Here is a 25,220-nt window from a genome sequence, read left to right as displayed (position 1 = left end):
CAAAGATTGAGTGTCCTCTTTCTGTGCTATCTGAGCCAAGTCAGGCCGATGAACACCTGCTTTTAAAATGAGGTATTAGCAACCTTTAATGAGAAAGAATATGAAAACGAATATACATACGTATATGACTGAAACATGCTTTACTCCAGAAACTGACACACTGTAAACTGACTGTATTACAATAAACAAAACAAAACAAAATAAAAATAAAACAAGACACTAAAAGAGATGACTGAAGACCTGCCAGCTTATCAAGTAGAATTTAGTTATTCCTCTGTTCAGGTAACTTCCTTTAACACAGAAAACTGTTATGAAGGTGCCTGGGCCAAGCTTCAGGCACACGGGGCTGGCCACATGCACAATACTATCAACCAAAGGCTGGAATTCTAGTGGGATGAGGGCTGAAATTCCCCTATTCCAAAAACATTTTGCAGCCAGGATGGCCAGAAACTTCAAATGGCAACTTTTTCGATTCCAGATAACTTCCCAGAAATTTAAGAGGCAATCATTTACTCTTGACTTTCAAAGAGAACCTGGGCTTGAAACCTTGGGCCATTGCATCTAAAACTGATCCGCCAGCCACAGCCCTCTGAAGTTACTGGGGAGGGAGGGAAGGTTGCGACACCTGGACATCTGGATTGAACTATCTAGTTCACTTCCCAGGTTGTAAATTTTCTAGCTCAAAAGACTATTTGAAAAAGAATTTCTTACCAAAAAAGCTGAAGTACTAAAAAAATTTTTGATTACTTTGATATGGAACACAACAGCTGGATGATTTACTGACATCTCATCTTCAAGGGAATGTGTATTTTAGAAAACAGAACTTAAAAAACCTATGGCCTGAAAACATGGATTTTAAACTATGAGAGATGAGAACCTTATCCAACACACTGCTGTATGGCATGGTCAAATCAACCAGAGAATTTGATAAAGACCAACAATATAGTAGGATTGAAAACGGAGTGGTTCTGTCACCTGGAAATGTATCACATTTGGTGATCTACTTAAACAGGAGCCATGTGAACAAAAGCCCACACGCACGCACGCACGCACACACACTCACACGTGTTTCTACTAAAAACTGTATCTGAGGAACAGCCTACCATCTTCTATATTTCAACCTCCAAATTTAGCTTTTTATTGAATCTGAAATAAACATAACAGTACATCAAATTAAAAAAACCTGCATATGTTAGAAAAATGCATCAATGACATATATATATATATTTCATAACAAAACAGAACTATGTTCAAAAACCACTCCTGCTCATTAATGCTGATCCTAACTTGTTTGATTTCTGTAATTAAGCACCACAAAGCCCGGAGAGGAAGCTGAGAACAAGCCTCTCCTAACTCCTCCTTGCCCCTGTGTTTCATTTTTCGGTTTCGCTGGAAAGTGTGATGACTCCCCGGTTGGAGAGCGCGTGGAAAATGGTCCAGAGCTGGGGAGGGTCCTCACAGTTGTGCTGCTGTTCCCAGTGCAGGAGCAGGTCCTCCTTCCTTCCCAGCGTCTGTGCACAAAGGATGCAGTTAAAGCCCGGCTGGGCTGGGAGGGGGGCAGTAGGGGGCCCGGGACACTCGGGGCTCTGGGGGTCTCCTCTGGGCTCAAAGGGTCCTGGCGGGGCTCCTTCGTGCCCTGTGAGGATTTCCACGTCATTCTGCTGATGGAGGCAGAGCTGCTTTTTCAACGTGGGGAATGCGTGGAGCTCCTCATCAGAGGGACGATGCTTAAACATCTTTCTTCTCTCGGACCGCGGTTTCCAGGAAGGAGCAGCGTGTTTCCGCAGTCCATCCCGAGCGCCTCTGCCTCCGGGGAGGACCCCCTCCTGCAGCCTGCCCTGAATCTCCTCTCCGTGGACGTGGAGTAAGTGAAATTTGATTTCAGCAAAAGACGGGGCAGCGATCTGGCAGCGGCCGCATCTGATCTGTAATCTGACTTCGTCGGCCTGGTCCAGAAGGAGGTCTTCTTCAAGGCCGGGCCTGTTCTCCCTGAAAAGAGGGGAAATAGCCTGGATCAGGTCTCCCGGAAAAAAAAAAAATGGGACTCGTCTTTCCAGCTCTTGGCCTTTCGGGGTCTAAGATGGACGCGCTGCGGAGAAGTGCAGAGGGTGAGCAGAGGCCGCGGGGAGCAGCAGTGTCACTCCCGCCTGGGGCCTCACACCTCTCAGGTTGGCGGGGGCCCCTTCAGAAAGAGGGTTTCCCTTTACGCATCTCCTCGGGAGCTAAGTCTTCTTTGGTTACCATGGGAACAGGTGTAATCACCATGAGAGTAGGAAGTACCAAGTGAAGCACTGTGGGGACCCACTGGGTCCAGCGGAGTTGACTGTTCCCCCTTCCCCTCCCATGGTGCCCTCCCCAACCTGAGCACCAAATGCAGTTTGGACATTTTACCTAAAAATTGAAACATATTCCATTAAATCATTAAGAAGTGAGGTTTCTTTGGGGGAGGCTGCTATGTACATTAGTAAAAGGCACAGGTGTCTGAAAGGGGGCAGAAATGCTTAAAGAGACACAGAGAAACTCTAGAGAAGCCGGCCAGGAACAGGACAGGTGCACTTTATTCTTAATGTGTATGATCCACCAAGCCAGAGTTGGACAGAAAGGTCTGAGAATCATCAGGACAGTTGAGGAGGACGAGGGACAGAGAATCAAAAGTGCTGGAGAATGTTTCATTTTCATGGTGCTGATGAGAACTCGTTTCAGTGAGACCCCTCTGTCATTTAGAGCCAGGTGGACAGACAGAGGGTGTGTCCTTGGCTTACTTACTCCTCTCAGACCTGCATGGCAGGCTCTCCAATGACTCAGCTCGTGTGTTTATGAAACTGGGAAGGGGCGCGGGGGCAATGACACAGGAAATACTGCTCCGGCCCGTCAGGAAAACAGGGCCAACGGAGAGGGTCTGGTCTGGCACCCGAGGGGATGGCCGACGCAGCAGACCCCGCCCAGTCCCCATCACTGGTCACTCTGTATCTGGGGCAAACGATCCTCTTTAGACAGAAATTCTGTGGGCATGAGCTTGGGGGAAATTACTTGTAGAGGTACCCAGGAACCATATACACTAAGTGACTCATATTTCAGATGCAAGAATAACCTCTTGCTTGATGGTCCCCAGTGGACCCCAAGCTGGCATTTGTGTCCTGGCTGCCAGATGGTGGGGTAATTAATGATCATGAATGATTGGAAATGAAGGGAAAGGAGGCCACCCTTTCTGGAACAGGGGGACAAGGTGGCGACCTTCTGAAATCTCCATCTGAGGGACGCTTTCCCAAAGGCATCTTTCTGGGTGTGAAATCCCACCCTGTTCTCCAACCCGGACATTCCTTCCTGCCGGCCCGCATCCCAGCAGCACTCACCTGTCCACTGGCCCCTCCGGCTCCCTGGCACTCTGGTCTCCGGGCTGCGGTTCGCAGGGGGCGGGCTCGGTGCTGATGACGACTCTGTGAACCTCTCTCAGGTGGCCAAAGTAGACTCGCAAGTGGCCGAACACTTTGGCACACAGCTCACAGCACATGAGCTTCCGGGGCCGGCTGTCCGCGTGCCGGAGCCGCACGTGGGCGCTCAGGCTGCCTGGCCGCATGTACGTCTTGCGGCAGAACCGGCAGCTGTAGGGCCGCCTGTTGGTGTGTGTGTTCATGTGCTCCTGGAGGTGCCGTTTGAACTGGAAGTGGTGATCACACACGTGACATCGGTGCCAAGGCTTCTTAAGGCCGGAGAGCCCGCGTCTGAAGGCAGCGCTGGGCTTAGGGGAAGGGCCGTCGGCCTGCTTAGAGCCCAGCTGTTCCAGGGAGAAAGGATTACTCAGCAGCACATCCCGCGCTGGGCTGCTGGGTGGCGGGGGCTGGACTGGGGCCACGGGAGAGGCCGGGGGGCCCGGAGCCGGTGGGACAGTGGCAGGTTTGGGCATGATGCTCCGGTACTTTCTCACAGTCCCAGGCGTCGGGCCTCTGGCTTCCTGCGGATCGGCCTGGACCCTTTCTTTGCCATCTCTACACTTATTCAAGACATATTTCCTTCTTTTGCCCTGAAATGTCAAAAGCTCATCTGGTACCTTTCGTTTCCTGCCTTTTCTCTTTGCTGCCCCACCGTTCAGTTTTGTTTTGTGGCTGAGATCGGGTTTGGTGGCCAGACTGAAGGCATTTTCACCATGGTTCTGCTTCAACACCGGTGGGACAGGGACCTTGTCGGCCACCTGTGGCACCACACAGAAGCCTTCTGTGACCCCCAAGGTCTTGTCACTGGCTGCCCGGAGCCCAGGTAAAGAAATATCCACAGTGTGAACGGCCGATTCACTCTTGTAAACCTCTGGTGCTTTCATTCTTGAGTAAGGGAGGATGGGCAGTTTACCTCTAGAGACAGAAGAGACCACTTGAACCGTGTTGCCAAATACAGCTGGTGACAAATGGGTCACGGGTTTGGCAACACTGGCCTGTCCTTTAAGTTTCTCACTGGGAACAGTGGCAGGTTTCCTGGATGCTTTCTGGCCAGCATGGTTTGCTTTCCCTGACGTCTTTGGGAGGTCCAGCTTGGCAGCGGGCCCCTGAGGTGTAGACGATGCTGGGGTGGCAGGAGGGTTTGGATCTGCATGGGCACTGGTCCCTGGAGGCCGGGAGTCTCTGTGGTCATCCCCGTTGGTCAGCACGGCGGTGCCCACACCTGCCAGGACTTGGTCTGGTGGCAGCACCAGCTCGGGTGGACGGGGCCTGGGCGGGGGCTCAGGATGGGCAGGCAGGGCGGGGGGGGCTTGGGTTTGGGCAGGGGGTTTGCTGCAGCTGCTCTCAGAGGAGCTGGGCATAGGCTTTCTTCTCGCTCCTTGGCTCTTTCTTGGGGGTTGGTACCGGGGAATAGGCAGCTTTAGGTTCTCAGGAAGAGGCAGTCTGGACTTCGGGATGGGCTGAGCAGAGGCAACGTGGGGCAGAGCGACCAGAGAAAATGTCCCCTCCTGGCCAGCAACCTGCATCAGCGCATAATTCTGGGTGGGCATCCCCAGGGGCTTCGAGCTGAAGCGGGGGCCTGGACTCGCCTGATCAGGGAGGGATGGCGACGGGCACGTGAGCACTCGGGGTGGCAGGACTTTGGGCACGATTTTTGGAGCGATGGTTCTAAACTGACTCTTACTCTGCAGACCTTTCCCAGTCTGAACGGTCCCGGAAGGGGTGCTTGGTTCACCTGCAAGGATAATACAATATAAACTCACTCTGGTGTCGCTGTCCCATTGTGAGGGCACAGATAAGCATCTTAGCATTTCCTCTGCCTGGAGTGCATTCCTAGACTACCCTGCCTACCGCATCCCAGTGTGAAGGTCTGCTCCTCCCCACCTTCCTAAGGACTGATTACTGTGCTCCTCCATGGGACCAGGAGCACTTTCCACAATAATCTGTTTGTGCATCTCTACTACTAAACTCAGGGCTTTTTGAGAGCTGGGGTTGTGTCTTTTTCCTCCTTGTATTCCACAAGTCCATTCTCTCCATTGACCTAACTGAATTCATTTTTACAGACCAGTGCAACCCCACCTCCTCTCCTGGTCTCTTGGCTGCACCCCCACTGGTAGGCTCTGCTGTGGACTGGATTCCTTTTACATAAATGTTTTCCCTGTTAAACTTAAGCTCTGTGTGGGTGAGGCCAGTATTGAAACTGTCTTGCTAGTTCCCACTGTATCTTCCCTATGAAACAAATGTTTCTTGTATCAAACTCATTTTTCGCTCAGTTTCAGGATGCCCGTCTGACCGACCGGCAGTACGATTTGCTTTGAGCGGTGGATGGATTCCAGACTGAACGCTGGCTTTGTGGCCGTTTCCCAGGTGACTTGTGAATTTTCCTCTCACACCTTTCACACTGTTTATGTGTGTGCTTTTGCAATTAAATCACTAGCATTTAAAAAAAGCTGATGTGACACCTTAAAAAAAAATGCTGGCAGGAAAACAAAAAGATCCAAAGTGGTAAGAAAAGATACAGAGACAACACACATGGCACCTCCCAGGACACTGACAGCAACAATTTCAACTGATGGAATAACAGTTCATGTTTCTAGAATTTACTAGTCTGGCAGAAGAGCAATTGTGACTTCTCCAAAGGGACAAGTCAGGGAATGTTTCGATGCGCTGCTTTCTAAGGACTGAATCATGTTTTACTCCCTGAGGCCTCAGGTGCACAAGGCCTGGTTGCGGAACAGTCTCCCATCTCTAAGTGCCTCGTATTAGTCAAGCTTCCCTCCCGCTCGCGTTGACTAGGTACCCCTGCCATTCTAGAGCTTGGCCACTGCAGGCCCATGATTCCTTTTCTGATCCCACTGGGGACAGAAGCATTTTGGAATTTATCTGTTCATATTTTGAAGAGTAATAAGCTGTAGACACCAGAGGGTATGTAACGCCCAGCAAAGTTCGCAGAGCACCAGTAATTCAACCTATTACTACGCGTGAGTGAAATACCTGAGTATTCACAAGTGGGGCGAATGGCGATTTTTAAATAGTCCTACTTCAGTTCAGGCTTGGCCTCTGAATGAGTTTTGGCGCCCGACTTTTGATGCAACTTTCTGTTTTCAGAGCCTGTTAGATTTTGCGGTTGGAGGTCAGGGATCGAGGAAAGGTTTGCTTAGGAGCTACCAGACACGTAAAGATGAACGGACATGGTTTCTGCCTTAAGTGGCTGGCCACTGAGCGAAACAGACAATTAAACTTTAAAAAAAGTCAACCTTGATTTTCACATCCACAGTGAGTGAACTAACAATGTTAGCAGAAAATTGATTTTTGTCCCCCAGCAAAAATGACACTCTGCAAAGAAACAAATACGTCACATAGTAGGAATCAGGCTGAAATGTGTACTGACCGACCAATGTACCTTAGATGGTACAATCGACCAATGTACCTTAGAATCGCTGTTGGGTAAAGAACAGGGATATTAAAAACCTGCTCACATGGTTGCTTGCGTTAGAGTAAGGAGGAAAGACAGCAGTGCTATGGTCTGGGGAAGCCAGACCGGGGTAGTTACGAAATGTGGTGTTTTCCTTTTTAGCTTTGTTGCCGTGAAGTTCACAGGTAAACGGATTAGCCAGTCATCTCCTCACTTCCCAGTAGTCACCTGAATCCCTCCTCACTTCACAGTAGTCACCTAAATTGATCTGTGACATCTGCTTTGTCTTCCTACATAATTTAATTCATTTTTTAGTTCTAATTTCATGGCCTTTCAATTTAAATGTCTTCCACATTAAGCCTCATCTTCTCATCTTTTTGGAAGACGTACTGAAGTAACTTGTAAATAAATATATTAAATCAGGGAATACACATGTGTATAAATGAATCACTCTGTTGTTCACACAAATTAACACAACACTGTAAATTGACTGTCCTTCCATAAACAAACAAACAAATAAACAAATAAATATAAAATCAAGATTGAGAGTTTGCAGAGAGCTTAAAACTACTGATAGCTTCTGGTTGCCTAGCGACAAAGCTTTTTAAAGAATCACACTAACAGTAATGATGGTCTTTGCATCCGCACAGCATATCAGGGCTGAGGAAAGGGAGGAGGAAATTGGGTCGTTTATATCAAGTTCAAACTCCTAACTGAGCACAAAAATTTACAGCACGAAGAGCTGGAAGAAAGGCTAGGCTGTCCCTAATTAGTCCTAAGTCCTCTTGAAATAGTACATGACAACGCGCATCACAGCACGACACACGTCACCTCACTTGTCTGTCCTATCGGCTCTTCATCCTGGAGTCAGAGACAAAGTCCCTGCAGGGGCCCCAGGGCTCCAGGACCGCTCTGACTCCGTCCCTCCAGGCCCGCCCCGACGCGCGCCACACACCTGAGTCCCCGGGCTCTCAGTGCCCGCTGCCCTCACTGCCCTGACACGCATCCTTAGGTGAGCCCAGGACATGACGCTGCCTTTCCTTCCAGTTCTGCTCAAACGGGCTTCTCGTGGTGAATCTTCTGACCACCTTACTTAGACCTGTACCTCCCTTCTGAACTCCCCACCCCACTTCTTGTTTTAATTTTCTCCAGCACTCTCGCTCCACCTCACGGCTCACGTGGGGGCCCGCTTACAGGCCTGCCCTCCCCAGACTGAATTCCTCGAGGGCGGGGAGGTGATCTGCATCTCGGTCCCAGAACAGGGTCAGGAATCTGATCATTACTGGTAGACTTTGTAGGTGGTATTTGCAACGAAGTGATCAATGGCTGAAAAATAAAAAAACCCACAACTTAAAAGCACACTTGAACACTACCAAGTTACTCTGAAAATTAAAAAAGAAATAGATTATACATCTTTGGAACTTTTTTTTTCACTTTTATTTGCCCACTGCCAAAACAAGGAAATGGGTTAGCATGGTGATTAGGGGAAAAAAAGCACAAAAAACTTTTTAGGATAAAGGGGATCGGTGAGGCCAAGTGAGGAACCATCCGAGGAACTAGTAAGCGAGGACAGTAAATCACGCTGTGGGGGCACAAGCTAAAACAGTCAAAGAAACAAGCCAGCTCCAAAGAAGAAACTGCTTTGCAGAAAACAGGCCTACCCAGATGAAGGACGGGGGATGCGGGCTAAGAGGGGAAGCGCGGCCAGAAGTGGGAAATCTGAAGTCAGACGCACAGAAAGGCGATGTCAGCACGGAGACGAGCAGAAATAGCAAAGAACAGAGCAGGCAGCTGCAGCGACAACCGGTGGCCAAGGTCGCCGCGAGGGCCCTAAGGACCCCAGGTGGGAAGGGGCTTCCTGGGTTTTATGACCAAGGGTGAGAAAGCAACCTTCCAACAGTTAAGATTTCCAGAAATGGAACTAGATGTATTTACTGAGCCATTCCAAAAGGGGGGGAGAGAGCTAACTACGGAACAGTTCGAGTCGATGGGCTTCGACTGACCATCACAAGTGTCTCCATTAGCGTGGAAATAAAATCACACGGGAAGGACAACGACGTTCAGAGGAAAAGGAGGCCGACTGCGGCCCAGGAGCAAAGGAAACTCCTTCAGGTAACTGTCCCAGCAAAGGAGAACACAGATCAGTGAGCTGCCTGGGCCATGGGAGACAAGAGAGTCCTGGGGACAGGTAAGGGGCCCGCTACACACACAGGGTCCGTCTCCTCCAGTTCCCTGCAATTCAGAAAAGTGGATCCTGGGGCAGAAAAGTTTATCAGTTGACTTCATTATTAAAAATCACAAGCTAATTGCAAGAAATCTGCGGGGTGAGAAGATAAGGTCTTCCAGGGTAAACTGAACTGACTCCTGTTTGCCTGGATCTACTGGGAGTTACATACAAGGGCAGGGGTCTTCACGAAGGTGGTGTTGAGTCCCCTCCACCAGAATCGATTATTCAGGACGAAGCGACAGGGAATGAAATGATGCATTAGAAGAAAAGCAAGGCCGGAGAAAGAGGGCGAGGCCACAGAAATCGGAGAGCCCCACCGCCCCCCAGGACTGACTCAAAGGCCCAGAAGCAGGTACTAAGGCAACAGTCTTCCGGCCACACGCACGATCCTGTCGGGGTGGGAAGGGAGAAGGCTTACACCGACTCGGGGTCCTCTCCAGGATGGGAGATTTCTCTTCTGCTACCAGCTGGATTTTTAAAAAGTAGCAAGACACACACACAACTATGTTCCAACACACGCACGGAACATCTCCCAAGGGAAACTAATGAAATGAGCACACGTGCAAGGGCTGGATGCTCGTGGGCCACTGAACACTCTGCCCCGCACACAGGATGCACTGATCAGTATTTGTTGGGAAAAGGAAAGTTCTCCTTCTGAATCCGTTTTGAAAAGGGACCATCTCTGATGATACTGTGATGGGTAAGTGACTGTGTCCAGATTACACAGAGCATTTCAGGTTTTTCCTTCCCTTGTCTACTTCAGGACAAGAAATGCGAAGGATAAGGAAGGTAACCAAATAATCTGACAGGCAGTATATCCCCACCCCGCCTCCCCGCAAAGTTCACCCTGAGAAGCATCAGAGCTCATTACCTCCCAAGGACAATTGGCGTCCTGAGAACCCTTCTCCCAACATTTGGCTCTTTAAAATAAAACAAGGCAAATTGCAATGAAGGTCAGTTATGCTATAATAATGACAGGTTTTTTTCTTCTTCTTCTTCTTAAAGTAGTTTGAACAATAGGAGTATTTAGAGAAGCTGAAAATGACATTAAGTTTTCTAAAACACTGAGGAGGCGTGGTTGTGGGACATCTTTCTTGGCCATGTAGCTGCCACAGTGGTTTATTCCACGACACATTTGCAAGGCCTCTCCCAGATGGTGTGGATCTAAAACCCCTCCCCTGTCACCTACTAAATGACAGATTTCAGGGAGCCGTGCACTCAACAGTCAGTCGGAATTTCCACTGACATTCATAATTTCTGGAAATCCTGCGAAATTACCCATAACATGGTTAAAGAGACTCCCAGGACTCTCAGGCAGTAAACGTGGACTTTTTATTAACTGCAAACATAAAAGGCTCACTCAGTAAAATTAATTTTGCACAATTATACAGTGTGAATGCTTAGGATTTTAAACATGGGCTATTAAAAACAATTATTTTGAAGAGTGACATTTACAGTTGCTGAGAAATTGACCCCACTGTGGGTTACAGGGAAGCCTGGAGGTACTGAGTCCTTATCTACGGCTAGAATCCATGCGAGGTCTTTTAACTGAACCCTCGAGCAAACTCTGCAAATAAATATCACTCCCCTTTCACAGATAAGCAGAACGAGGCTTGAGGAAGGTAAGTAACACGCCCAAGTCGACACAACCAGACCTGTGCCATTCCAATTTGAAGCAATGACCTTTCTCCTCCATCCTCCCTTCAGCAGGGGGAAACATCCTATGCAGAATTGCCCTAATTGATTCCAAAATATAGTATTATCTCTGAAATTTAAGGAAAAAAAAACCTGCAAATAGAAATGGCCTGTCATAGCCCCAAACTTCGATGACCAGTAAACGATACTTTCTTTCGAAAGCCCACTCACTAGAGGACTTGTGAAAATTGTCATCTGAAGGTAAAAGTCATCTGATATTTCAAGTTGAATTTACCGCTTACTACCCAGATGATTCTGACAAATCCAACACGGTGGCCAGACGTTTGTTTGGAGAAAGTACGTGTGTGCTCCTCTCCCTCCTCCATCACCACCAGGGGCTGGGTCTGGTGGAGATGGGTCAGCAGGGCAAAGAGGAGAGCGCAGGGGGATCACGTGCCGACATCTAAGCCGGCCTTATTGAACTGATCACAACACACCCCGCGCAGACCACGTGGAGAGACAAGCACTCGGGGCAGGCCATTCTCCCAGCTGCTGCACACCCCTCACATCTGGACTTCCCCTGGCAGAACCGAGGTCTGCGGTGCTGCTTCTGAACAAAGCTGTTCCCGCCCGTCCCTTGGCTGGTTTGGGCACAGTTCCACCGTCCATCTGCGGGGACCCAGGGGCCCACTGCCAAGTCCGGAGTAGAGAGCAGGGAGAGAAAGAGGGTCCCTTCTCTTGCCACAACCTCACTGGCTCCAGGCTCAGAACAAAAGGGTTGCCAAGTTTTGGCCACAAAAGAGCCACAGCTTTTAGGGGTGCTTTAGGTTTTAATTTTTATCAAACAGAAACACCCTATCTTCATTTGTCTTGGTTGGCATCCCCGTTCTCCCTCCCACTTGGTTTTCAAATAGTAAGTTCTGGTGGGGTTGAGACTGTTTCCCAGGATGGTCCTGGGTCAAAACAAATCTGGTAAAACCCTGGAGAAGTCTGAGATGAAAGAAATGCCTCAGAACACAAGGGAGCTCAACCTGATTTTGTGGAAAGACTTACAAACACGTGGAGCCACTGCCTACCCCTCCCCGGGGGGACACAGGCTCAGTCTGCAGGGGTGTGCTGGGTGCTGGGGGCAGAGTGGGCACCGGAGACCAAGCTGGACGCACAGGACACGCGCTGTTTCTAAGGACTCAGGATGCCACATGTCGCTCCTGCCCATGGATCTGCAGCGCTAAGACCTCCTGGCGCCACTCAGCTAGGACCCCAATGTCAGGGAACCTGACACCCTACAAAGGGAGCCAGCACGCTCCAACGGGCGCTCGTGTCTCCTGCGTCTGGTCGTGCCCACGCTCCTGGGCACACAGGCCCCGCTCTGCTGGACCACGCTCTCAGTCCCTCCCTCCCCCTTGCTCCTGCAGCCACACCAATGATGTACCGGTATCTTCCATTCAGCGCAGCCCTTGAGTGCTTGCTGTCTGCCCAGTGAATCCATTGCCTAGCTTAGCAAGAAAGGGAATTCTCATTTTCTCAGCACCGGAGCCTCCATTTCCCAGCACTTAATCACCACTGTTTCTTCAACCTCATTCTAATGATAAGGAATCTTTTATGTGTCAGGTACTGTGCAAAGTACCTTGGGCGCATTATCTCCTTTAATCCCGCTGCGTTAGGAATGACTGTTGTGTGCATTTTACAGATAGAGATTTTGAAGCCAGTCCTCAACGGGCTGGAATGCAGACCCTGGCCCACGTGCCTGCAGAGGCCCCTCCCCGCTCCGCCCGCTGCCTGGAGGCTTTACTCTCAGGTGCGGACCCCCACCTTGGTCTCTAGTGGAAAAAGCACGGGTTTGGGGGTTTCAGACAGATGTGGTTTCAACTCCTGGTTCTGTCTCATGGTTTGAGACAGTCACTGTCTTAGCCTAAATGTTCTTGTTTATGAAATGGGCATAATAGAATCTGGTCACTGTCAGGATTAAATGAATAAAGTACCCATAAAGGTGCCAGGGGAGCGCCTACCCCACATCAGATGTTCGTTGTCTACTTTCTCTCGCCTAGCAGCACGAGGCTTCTGATATTTATTTTTGGTGGGGGAAAAAAGGCACAAATCCTGAATGGTAAGCAGACGGAAATAGTACCGAATCCTTCGACTGGCGCTTCTTTTCTGAGAGGTAAGTGGAGGAGAGCGGGGAGAAAGGACGGTCACCTGTGAATAATGCTCCCAGTCAGACTGGGACGCTTCTTTTTCTTGCCTCTCCTGCCCCTCCACTCCTGCAGCTCAGCCTTCAGTCCGTCTCCCCCAATCTACCAGGCTCCCTTTTTCCCCAGGCCCCCAGTGTCTACATCCCAGTCTGACAAAGTGCTAATCAGATTAACAAGTCAGTGAATTGGAATTAACATATGTGCATTTTAAAGAGCTGTTTTAAGGGGACACTCTCCCCTGCTTTTGTTTATTTTGAGTATTGCTGCTAAAGGCGGTTCTTTCAAGCTCAGCAGAGGAGAAACACCCCCTGGTAGGGGATGAGAGTAAGTCCAGGCCTCAGGGGTCCTGTCAGGGATGGGGCTTTAGGGCCTCTGGCCACATCCCTGGAAGGCAGGAGAGCAATGGCCACGCGTTTTCTCAATTCAGGAGAGAAAACACGTGGACCCTCACAGAGGGTAGGGGCCAGGTGACCAGAATTTTGAGACCACTTTCTTGTAGACTTCAGTGTTCTGCCGAGGAAATAAGTTTAAGATAGTTTGTGTCTAGAAAGTAAAGTCTGGCACTCAAAGAGGAACCAAGCCCACAAAACTGAACAGATTAGATAAGTAAATACAGTATGAAGCAGGAGGAAACAGCCATTCTTTACGGACAAATTTAAAAGACAATGACCTAAACTATTAACGGCAATAAAAGAAAAAAAATACCACAATGTGTTTTTTTGTTAAATTCAAGTAGCTAATTGTTCTTTTCAGGTCATGTAATTAATGTCCCAAATGAAAAGGAAACGTAAAAAGCTCCATCATTTAAAATACATTGTAATAATGCTCAATGTCAGCACATTTCCCCTACATTTTAATGATGCCCCTTTTATCAGTCCTGATTTCTGGGAGGAACTGCTTCTAATTTCAAGTGCTTCTGATGAAATACACTTGAAAACTGTATGAAATATTCTTATTTTGAATACATTTAGAAAGAAGAACTTATTTATCTTTTTGGCAAAAAAAAAAAAAAAATTGGAACGGGTACCAGATTTTATTCATGACGACAAGGCAGTGAATTTTGTATCTTTACACAAATCTAAGAATGACTGAGTGGTGCCAAAATTTAGCTAAAAGCTAGTGGTCTGTGGGGGATCCAAAGCAAGACAATGGGGAACTTCTGAAATGCTTTACCAAGCCCACCCTCCTGTTACTATTTCTGCTGTGACTATTGCCACAATTGTTAACATTCAGTTAAACCTCGTAGCTGAAATTAAGGCCTTGCTAACTGAACTCCATCAGGGGAAAAGCAGCCAGTCACTTCATCTGGTTTGCAGTTTTTTGAGGGGGGAGGGGAGGTAATTAGGTTCCTTTCTTTCTTTCTTTTTAACGGAGGTGCTGGGGGTTGAACCCAGAACCTCGTGCATGCTAAGCTGAGCTAAACCTTCTACCCCTGAGCTAAACCCTCCCCGCTTTCATCTGATGTCCTGTTACCACTAACAAATACCTGTACACACTGTCTTTCCAGGGGATTCCGACATCTTCTGAGTCAGCTGTTTCTCAACAGGACTGGTGAGCGTGGAAACATCTCCTACAAAAGAGCTTCTTGTGAGCAGCATGAATGTCTCATGGCAAGAAATCTTCCATCAACAAATTAAAAACGGGCCCCTTCTAGTCACAGCTTCTATTTCAGTATCAGTTGGAACAGTTAAGTACCTGGGATGACTGAGGAGATGACAGTTGGTGCGGAAAACCTTTTCCTTAGTGGGATAAACAGAAATACGAGGTTTCAACACCGGAACGTGCAGTCGGTTGGAACAATTAAACTAGGTCGTGTGCAGAAGGCTGGGAAGTTCTTGCCTTTGGTCAAAAGACCATGATTATGAAACTACAGTGGTGAAGAAGATCACAATGTTTCCACAACAGTCTAGTTAAAAGCAAGGGACTCCAATCACAAAGGTATTCTTATTGTTATACCGTAATTTCAAAAAATAGATTTACTTTGTATATATGGAACGGGCATTTTTAAGGAAGGTGCAAACTGAATTTTAAAAATGAAATAATGGCTCCCCTGCTTTGCGGTCTTGTTTTACAGATGTTTTATCTTCACTTCTGATGTATCTTCAACTCACACTGATTTACAAGATTTTTTTTTTTCTGCAAGTTTTTCTGTATCTCAGCTTGTATGTCAAATAGCTCATGATTTGTGAGCACAAACACGCAGCCCCATGCAGGCCTCTGGTCTGCGGGCAGTTACTCCCTGAACCCCCACCTGGTCAGCCCTGACTGTGCCTCACTTCTTCAATCAAGGTCCCCCTTACCTTAGCCAGAGGGACCTCCTGCGATACTGATGCGCAGAAGAAAGTAAAGAAAAAGAAAATGAAGCAGCAGACGCCGCTGGTGCTGAGGTCCTGGATTTGCGGTAGTTACTCTCAAGGAGCTGACCAGACTGGTTCCATGGGAGTGAAACCCTTAGACTCCCGTGTGAAGGACGAAGATGCCCCTCGGTCAGGAGTTGAACTCAGTGCTGAACCTATGATCTCACTTCATCTTCCACCAGCTCTTGAGGGTAACACCTCCAGGCCACAGACGCGGAAACTGGATCTTTCTTGCGAGGTCACAAGCTGAGGAAGTGAGAGATGGGTTTGAACCCAGGTCTGTCTGGCCCCACTCACTGAACTCACCAAGGGCTTTTGCGATGACTGTTTATATGTCAGTCTCCTCCAGTGGATGCGAGGACCACATTATCCATCTCCATGTTGAGAAAATAAAGATTTTTTTTTTTTTTTTTTACTAACTTTTTCCAATCACAGAGTGTAACCATCAGGAGAGAGAGCGAGCCTCCTTCTAAAAAGACTCTACAGCATGGCTGGCTGGAGATGCAGTTAAGGATACAGACACAGGGTGAGTCCCTTCTCAAAGCCCTGGAGTTTCTTAAAAGCCAGGCTGCTTCTGGTGGTTGATTCTCCTACAGAGTTTCTGGTGAACAACCCACTCAGGCTTATGCCAAAATGTGACTTTTTGAAAGCAACAATTACACCATCAATTTAATAACACTTTTAGGTCCTGACTTAAAGTAGTTTTTTTTTTTTATGATGAGCAAAAATGAAAAAAAATCATAATTAAGGTTTTTTAGAATTTTAGATATATAATACATATTTCCCAGATATTTTGAATCCTATTCCACCTGCTTCCAAAACTGAGGTCACTGAAGAACATTAGAACTGAATGAAAAAGTCTGAAAATGCTGAAAGAATTTCTAAATTCCTCATGTGGCAGGTCTTGCCCCTTTAGGAAACTTGACAGAACATCTGAATTCTCCTTTTCTGGGTGGTGGTGGGGGTGCTCCTTGGGGACACCAGATAAACTGCATGACATGTAAGAAGCAGGGCAGAGGTCTGGCTTCGGTCCTTTCATTTATTGCTGGGATGAGGCTGAGCACGATGATAATTTTTACTGGCCTTAATTTCCCCATTTTACCAAGAGACGATCAGACCAGATCATCATTTCTCAAAGTATGGTCTGCAAAGCCCAGAGAGGGTCCTGGCACTCTTTTCCATACTAATAATAAGATGTCATTTGCCTTTTCTACCTCGTCGACCTCTGAACGTGCTGCATGGATGGGGCAGAGGGGGTAATTGGGTAAAACTGTATTGGTACCTTAGCCTGAAAGAGCTGGGGATCAACAGACACACATTACTATATGTAAAATAAACACCAAGGACCTCCTGTACAGCACAGGGAACCATATTCAATTTCTTATAATAACATATACTGAAAAAGAATCTGAAAAGGAAAAAGTAAACATATATAATTGAATCACTTTGCTGTACACCTGAAACTAACATTGTAAATCAACTACATTTCAATAAAAACATAACAAAATAAAAAGTATAAACAATGTTAGTTAAAACAAAAAGCCTGTCCCTGCAGTCGTCTTCTCTGCCAGCTCGCACCCTCCGGAGAACAACACAAAAGCAGGACAAAACCTTAGTTTCATTAAACCTCGATGCTTGGGTGCCTTTTTAAAATGCTGTGCAATGGCGGGGTGCATGCCCCCAGAGGTCTCCCGCCATGTCCTGGGGCATGATAGTGCCCTGAGGACAGGCGCTTGTGCGATGGTTTGAGTGGCAAAGCTGAACTGGCTGCATTTTCAGGGAATAACTGTCTTTACTTGAAAGAATGTCTGACAGACACGTGTTGGAACAGTCCACTTAGACGTGGGTAATCAGCAGACACGTTCTCAAAAGTGAACGAAGGAAGCCTGTCATGAGAAAAAACATCTGACGGTATCCACTGCCATAGATAAAAATCATTCTTTCGAGCACCATCAGAATTTTGGAAAACTTGGATCCATCACCAGGAGCTTGAAGGTTCCTGATTTTTCAGATGAGACTGGTGGTTACTCTAAGAAGTATGGTTTTAAAAGTGTTATATAAAATGACATATGTAGAAAATCTGCGTAATTCAGTGAACTAATGTTTTCTAAAAGACCAGTGACATTGCATGGATGGGGGAAAGACTCAAGCTTAAGACAGAGCAAAATGTAACAGAACACAAGACATACATTGACGTGGTTTCCAATTTCACATTACAACTAAACTTCCAGCTGTTAACTGACTGGTTTACACTCCTTTATAGCTCTCTGACACGTTTTGGTGTAGCAGCAGAGAAAAATAGCCACAATTATCTGAAAAGGCTATTAAAATATTCCCTCCTTTTCCAGTTGCTGTAAAGCTGGATTTTCTTCAAATACTTCAACCAGCATACTGAATGCAGGACCAGGTGTGACACTCCAACCGTTTTCAATGAAGCCAGACTTGAAAGATTTGCAAAAAATGTAAATCAATGCTAGCCTTCTCACTCATTTTTTGGAAAATATAGCCAATTACATAAAGTATGCCATTTACGTTAAGCTGTAGTGAGATTATTGTTACTTTAAAACAAATTCACAAATACATATTTTTTTCAGTTTATGATCACAAAATATGGTAAATCCCAAAAGATATAATTGACATAAATATTCTTTGGAATATCTGGAATCTCCAAATATTCTCTGCAGTCCTCTACAGTTTTCAAGAGCAGGGGTGGGTACAGCTCAGTGGTAGAGTGCTTGCTTAGCATGCATGAGGTCCTGGATTCAATTCCAGAATGTTTTCTTTAAAAAAATGCATTCAAAATCATTTAAAGCTATTTTATCAAAACCAAAATAATCATTAGTTGCTGTTTCTAATGTAAGTTGGACATTGGAACTTCTGTAAATGTTTTTAGGATTTTGGTGCCAATTAATTTAAAGAACAATGTGTTTGGGGGGTGGGTATAGCTCAATGGTAGAGCGCGTGATTAGCCTGGAAGAGGTCCTGGGTTCAATCCCCAGTACCTCCATTAAAAAAATTACAAAATCCCCAAAGTCTGTCATTCAACACATTAAAAAAGAAGAATACATTTATTCTGTTAAAAGCATCTAGATTTATGAATATCCATTCCTATTTGTGTTAGACTTTTACAGACAAAAAAATGCCTAGCCAGTCCTCTTGGCTTGCATAACATCCTAAATACCCTGTCAAACTCCTTTGCTATTATCCTGCTCACTCATCCCACCAACCATCTGCATAAACAAAGATGTAAGCACCTGCTGCATGGCAGACGGTCTCTTGGGCAGATGTTTCCATCCTTGGGCTCATGTCACTGGGGCTGGATACATTATTTGAACAGATGTACACAATCTGAAAGTGTTGGGTCCCATGGAGAGATGTCTCCAACTGCTTGCTATCAAAGTACGTAAATGCTATTTGCACCTGCATTTATGTTAATAATATAAAGGCAGCAGGGACTCTGACAAAAGTGAGATGTGATGCTATGAAATATATTTACATGGTTAATTGGAGTTTCTCAGAGATTCTGCTGCTGCATGGCCACACTGACATTGATCCAGGCCGAGTAGATGATCTCATTAGTAGCCTGCCTTTTTAAAAAAATTAATTTTTTATTGAAGTCAGTTGATTTACAATGTTAGTTTCAGGTGCACAACAATCAGAGAAGAAAAAGAAAAGGAATCCAAATCAGAGAAGCAGCAGTAACACTGTCACTGTTTGCAGATGACATGACACTATACATGGAAAATCCCAAACATGCTACCAGTAGCCTGCTTTTTAAACAGTGTAAATACGGTAAATATTTCAAACAACGAAAATACTCATAAGCTGAATTTACTAATAAGAACATTCCAAAGTCTAGTATTTTAGCTCAAATAGGAGAATAACTTCCAGTATGAGGTCTACCTGGTAAGTTTTAGGCCACTCCAGTCATTCCCATTTTGTTCTAGAGGGAAACTTTCACAGGTATGTGTGTGTTTTCCATTTGTATTTCTGTCAACAGCGTACCATACTAACAATCATAGCAGTATTTTTCAGAGTTATTACATTGGAAAGTTCTAATTTCCAACATTAAGGAGTTAACCAAAACCAGCTTGAAAATGTCAACCTGTTCTTGGTCTGCAACATAAAAAGGTACCCAAAGTCCACGAACAGCATTTACACCACTAGTTACGATCAAAATGTTTCCATATGGTGTCACATATTTAGAAACATAATATTTTGGTAATGCATAGGGAATGCTCCCCCGCCCCGTAATGGGGTCACAAAGCCACGTTAACCACTAAATGCAAAGCATCAAATTACAGTGCTTCTCCTGGCTACTGTGCAGTAAACATGAGTGCTGAAGAGCCAAAGAATTCACAGTAACGGTTGTCTTTGTAGCTTCACTGAGCTAAGAACTTGTGGTTGCTTTCCAATAATATATTTATTACTTCATTAACTTAAAATTGATAATATCAACTACACACAGAGTTATTATGTCTGAGTTCCACAGTAAGTCTTATTCTGCAAATTGTTCTGAGATTTATATTGTGCTCTAAGAGTTTACAAAGCACCTTCATAAACAGTGGATCCTCACTTGCTGATTCTGTATTTGTGAATTCACCTGCTTGCTAAAATGTATTTGCCACCCCCCGATCCATACTGGTGGCCCTTTCGTGGTCATTTGTGGACAGGCACAGGCAAAGAACATCCCGCTCCCGGCAGTGGTTGGCACTCTGCCTCGTTTCACCTCTCGTGCTATAAACAAATGCCCTTTTTGTTGTCTATTTAGTGCCACATTTTTTAGGGGGGTAGTTTTCTCCTTTTGTTAGTGATTTCACTGTTTAACAAAACCCTCAAGCATAGTGCTGACATGCTGTCCAGCATTCGTAAGCATAAAAAGACTGTGGTGGGCCTTTCGGAAAAAATACACCTGCTAGATAAGCTTTGTTCAGGGTTGAGTTATAATGTGTCTGTGGGTTTAGTTAATGCTAACGAATCAACAAGATACATGAAATAAGGCATCTTTAAACAGAAATATACATAAAACTAGGTTATGTAATGACAGGTGACGTGACCAGAGGCTCACAGGAACCTAACCGTGCATCTCTTCTAGAACAGTGGTTCAGTAATCGCTAATTCAGTGTTCGTGGTGACTTTACAGAACGTGACAACTGTGAATGACGAGACTCCTCTGTACCTTATCTCATTTGACTGTTTCAGGGCAAGAATTATTATCCCCATTTCAAAGATGAAGGGACTAACTGGGCTCCCTGACTTAGCCAAGATCACAGAGCGCAGAGAGAAGGGCGGAAGAATAACGAGAGCTCAGCTGTCCTGCTCTTAGTTCCGTGGTCTTTCCCCCGACCCGGGGGGACGTGGGGAGAGATGGAAAACAGGAAAGGTTAGGAAACAGCTCCAAGACCAGGTTCGAAAGAGCAAGACTGCAGTTAGATAACAAGACAGCAAATCATTTTGAGGTTAAATCCTCATAAAAAGTAAACTCCTGCTTGGATAGGCAGCCCAGTTTTATTCGCTGAAACTGAGCTATAAGAGACAAGAACTTAGTTTGCTTTTCCTTTTGCCCCGTTTGCTCCTTGCTCATGCCTCTCCAAAGGCAATAGATATTTGTTAAATGAATGCAGACTCGAGAACTTCAGCTTGGTGTTTCATTAAAAAACAAAAATTAAAATGTTTTCAAAAAAAATGAGAGTTTCAAGCACTTTCAACAAAATCTAGTATGTATCTGAGAACCCACTACATGCCAGGGTGCTTTAAAAGCCTGCCAGAGACAGAAAAGTCACTGAGAGGTTTACAAAGAACCTGGTACTAAGAGTCTAAAATAAGTAAGATCATTTTCCTAAACTTAAAAAATATGAATATTAACTAGCTACCCTAAGTGTTCCTTGAGGTCTAAAATGATATATATTCACTACTACCAAAATGTTTATGTCAGTAAGATGTAAGGACATCATTTTTTTTGTAGGGGGTAGGTAATTAGGTTTTTTCTTTTTTAATGGAGGTGCTGGGGATTGAACCCAGGACCTCATGCACACTAAGCATGTGCTCTAGCACTGAATCATACCCTCCCTCCTAGGACATATTTTTATGTCTGTAAGACAGAAGAATATATATTTTAGGCTGTACCATGATTATTTTTTAAAGTATTTTATTGAATAAGAAAATCCAGGGTGGCTTTTTTCTTTTCTAACAGATGCCAAATCTGAATTCACATGATGGACAATAATGACTATGGCTTCGCAGGTAAATAATGCACCAGTTTCGAAAATTAGTAGGAGTTGTACAGGGCACGTTTCGCTAACTGCAATGCTGCCGAAGGGGGTCATTACGACCTGCTATGTCTTGCTTCAAAACATCTGCCATGTTCTCAGCTCCATTTATTATTACTGTCATTGAATGCAACAGCCCTCACAACCAGATAACTATGTTCAAGCAACACAAACGTTACGACGGAGCCGAGAAAGTGCTGGAGGCCCCCCGTGAGACCTTTCTCCGCTTACAGCAGGCTTCCCGAGGAAACGTCAAAACTGGATCGTGACGCTGGGAAATGTCTCGGAGTTTTGAATGACTCCAGTAACACAGAGCCTCCCTGGACTTAAGACTCTTTCCTGACCAATGAACAGCGGGACTTGTTCGAATTAACTGTGGTGTGGGGACTTCAAACTCATCCTGCCCTTTCCAGGCGCCACACTTCAATCCTTCACTGGTGCCACCACAGTGAACTTCCTCCAAACGCATGAAAAAACAAAAATGCTCTCTCTCAGAGAGCCATTTGGCAAAGTTGCTCACTTGTGTGTTTCCTTATCCGGCAAGTAAATAAATTTGTTTGTATTTTCAGTCCTTGTGGTGGTTGGCTTTCTTTCCATCAACAAATTGAAAGTGGTGATTACTACAATTGTACTTGGCCTTATTATGTTGTTTGCATGCCTTCCCCCCCTCCACCAAAACATGGTTTGTCACTTGCTACAATTTGCTGCTATTTTCCAACAGAAATGCATGTCCTTATATTTCTATTAATTTATCATTTAAAAATATTAAACACAAAAAAAGAAAATTATGGGAAAACCATAAATCCCATCTCCCAATCCTGAATGCACGAGAAGACAGAAAATTGTAACAAAATAAGTCTAATGAGCTTCTGGAGATTCTGTAAGTAACACGTTCACACAGAAAGAATAATAAAGACATTATCAAAATGGAAAGCTTTTAATATAGTACAAATTATCACAGCGATGTTACAGTGTTAAAAATCTTTACCCCAAATCAGAAAACACTTAGAAGGGATTTCTAATTGGTTTCTTCTAGTTTTTTCCTAGCTTCAAACCCACATCCTCTGACCTCTAATCTCCACTTGGTTGATTTCGACACGTGTGAGAATGTCCTGAAAAAAGACCATGTCCTCGCTGCTGTGTTTCCTGACCCACCTCACAACTTCTGACTTAACCAATTGTCCCTCCACCCAGGTTCTCACAGTTTGTCATACTCACTGCTAGGACAGAATTTGTCATTCTTTATCCTGGTTAATTACATACATGGCTACAGTTCTAATATGATTTTATGTTTTGTAAAAGCACACGCTCTGTCTGATTTATCTTTGGAGCTCTCACAGCATCTGGCATAATTCCTGGTAAGCACTGCTTTGCTGATCATTAAATCTGCTCCCGACGTAAGAAATTTTGTTAGAAGATGGTAAGTGATGCTGTGGATTTTAAGCCTCACAACTCTGTTGTGTCCCACCTAAACTTCATACGTTGATGTGTATAGTGTGTGTGTGTGTGTGTGTGCGCGCGCGCGCGCGCTTACAAGCATGAAATTCAAAAGTGCTGCAATTCACAGACAACCATCAACAGTTTCTTAAATAATTCACTTAGCATTTAATTAATAAGTAACATGTGATTAGCAAACTCATGTCCCAGAAATGATTATATTTGATAAAAGAAATATAAACAAAATCTTGATTTAAAAATCTGGCATTTTTCTTTGTTAATAAATATTAATAGTAATCCAGGACACACAGAAGCATTTGATAAATGAGTAAATTAAGGAAAAACGGGGCTATTCCTAGGCCTCATATGCATAACACTGGTTTTCCTTACTGATGTAACTTCCCATGACACAGATTCTAATTTCTGCCTACTCTGGAATGAAACAGCACTAAGCATTCATACATGTAATTAAGCATAATATGTTGGAACAGAGAAGAAAAGGGGGAATGGTCTAAAAATAGATTAGAGGTATTCTTTATAAACTTACAGTATGACACTGGGACAAACACGTGAGTTTTGGATTTTGGTGGATCTTGGTTCAAATCTTAGCTCAGTCATTTAACTGGTCAGTGACCTTGGTAAAAGAATCGAATCTCCCTGAACCACAGAAATAAACATTATACTGAACATTGTGAGGCTAAATAAAACAAAGGCTGTAAAGTGGTAGTAGGGGGACTATCCCACTGAGGCGCTTGGTGAGCTCTTTAAGTTATTGTATCTCTTTCTCTGTCAAATTCTGGGTTGGGGTTTAAGCATCCTTGGTTGGAGAGACTGATGAAGAACTTACCAGAGCTACTGAATCCTAGGCAGGCCTGAGGGCATCTTATATTTTGGTCAAGTCAATGGAGGTGGACACAAAAACAGCAAAATACACCTTGATGAGAGCAAAGTAGGCAAGAGGGCTGAGTGGGGACCCACTTTGCATCCCTGCATCAGCCAGAAACCTACGGCTCATTGCTTAGTTACTCAGACTCACTACCTCTTAGAGCTGGGAAAGAATGTCTAGTAATCCCAGCTTTACTAATAGGAAAGTGAGGCTTAGGGGCAAAATAACTGAGTTTCCATAGCTGGCGGGAGGCAGATCCGGGACAGGAACCCAGCTTTCCTGACATTCGTTCAACGCTCTTTCTTCTAAGGAGGTGACACCAGTGAGGACACTGAGCTGTCAAGCCCCGTGATCAGGCACCTTCTACTGCGGAAATCCACAAGGAAATGTACCAGAGACACTCACGGGAAACACACGCTTTTTGAGGCAGGGTTTGCTCTCCTCCCTCTGACGCCCTTCTCCTTCCCTGCCCTAGTGTTCGGGGCTGGATCTTGTGTGTCTCAAGGACTCTTACTCGCCCTTTGGCCAGACGCCTGGATGACTGCCAAGCCCATGGGTCGGCCTGTGTTTACTTCCCTTGGGTCCCCTTGGATCCCGCTTGGCCTCTGGCCTCTTCTCATTGCATCAGCCCCCACGGATGAAGAGGGCCCGGACAGTCATAACCACCGTTAAGAGCAACAGCCACTAGCGTCTTCTAAGTGCCCGCTATGCCGTTAGCAATGTGCTGGGTGATTTACATGTATTATCTCCTTCAATCTCCACATAACCTACAGGGTAGGACTTACTGTCTTCATTTTACAGATTTATAGGTGACAGAGTTAAGGTCAAGTGATGTACCTAAGGTTACACAATCCAGGGGCAGCAATGAATTTCAAAAAGACTCCGAGCTCTTTACAGCTACGATGCTACTTTCCTTTCTGGTAAAGCAATCAAAGAATGTTTGCTCCAGTTAAGGGTTCTTTACAGCAAATCCCCTCCATTCACTGCAAGTTACGCCTTCCACTAAGGAAGCCCAATTTTGAATCATTGAAAGACACTATTTTTCTCACGTACACATCAAGATTTCTCTTCTGTATGGGAGAGAATACAGAGAGGAAGGGGAAAGATGTGAATTCGTCTTAAAAAAACTTTGCCCTTTACAGTGAGTAAAACGTAATTATTCTTTATTCAGAAAGGACTCTATCTCCACCTGTAAACTGCCTTTCTGAAAGGTTCAGGAGCTCTTATTTTTTAAAATCATGATTTTTTAAAAAAATTATATGAAGGGGAAATAGTTTTTCTTATGTTTCTTTTTTAAAATTGGCCTATGGGAAGACATAGACCAAAAATGTATAAGCAAACACCCTCCCTCTCTCCAGGCGTGTTGTCTGT

At 45.3% G+C, this 25,220-nt stretch overlaps 1 protein-coding gene across 18 annotated transcripts in view; it reads right to left on the bottom strand.

The window, feature by feature from the left end:
- Positions 1–1,107: 1,107 nt before the first annotated feature.
- ZNF438 (zinc finger protein 438) overlaps positions 1,108–25,220 on the bottom strand; it is a 144,476-nt gene continuing 120,363 nt past the window's right edge. For 14 of the 18 annotated variants that reach the window (XM_074358128.1, XM_074358138.1, XM_074358129.1 and 11 more), the window contains 3 exons: positions 14,387–14,470; positions 3,354–5,166; positions 1,108–1,989 (listed from right to left, as the gene is read on the bottom strand). In XM_074358128.1, coding sequence (XP_074214229.1) covers positions 1,374–1,989; positions 3,354–5,166; positions 14,387–14,470 — 2,513 coding nt within the window. In that variant the 3' untranslated portion in view covers positions 1,108–1,373. Of the gene's footprint in view, positions 1,990–3,353; positions 5,167–8,040; positions 8,173–14,386; positions 14,471–25,220 lie in introns of those variants that run through there. The other 4 variants (XM_074358140.1, XM_074358139.1, XM_045519262.2 and 1 more) reach the window with 2 other exon arrangements.

The sequence above is a fragment of the Camelus bactrianus genome, chromosome 35 (assembly GCF_048773025.1).
Source record: "Camelus bactrianus isolate YW-2024 breed Bactrian camel chromosome 35, ASM4877302v1, whole genome shotgun sequence".
Classification (NCBI taxonomy): domain Eukaryota; kingdom Metazoa; phylum Chordata; class Mammalia; order Artiodactyla; family Camelidae; genus Camelus; species Camelus bactrianus.
Note: the sequence above shows the minus strand (reverse complement) of the source record. Positions and strands in the feature narration are given on the sequence as shown.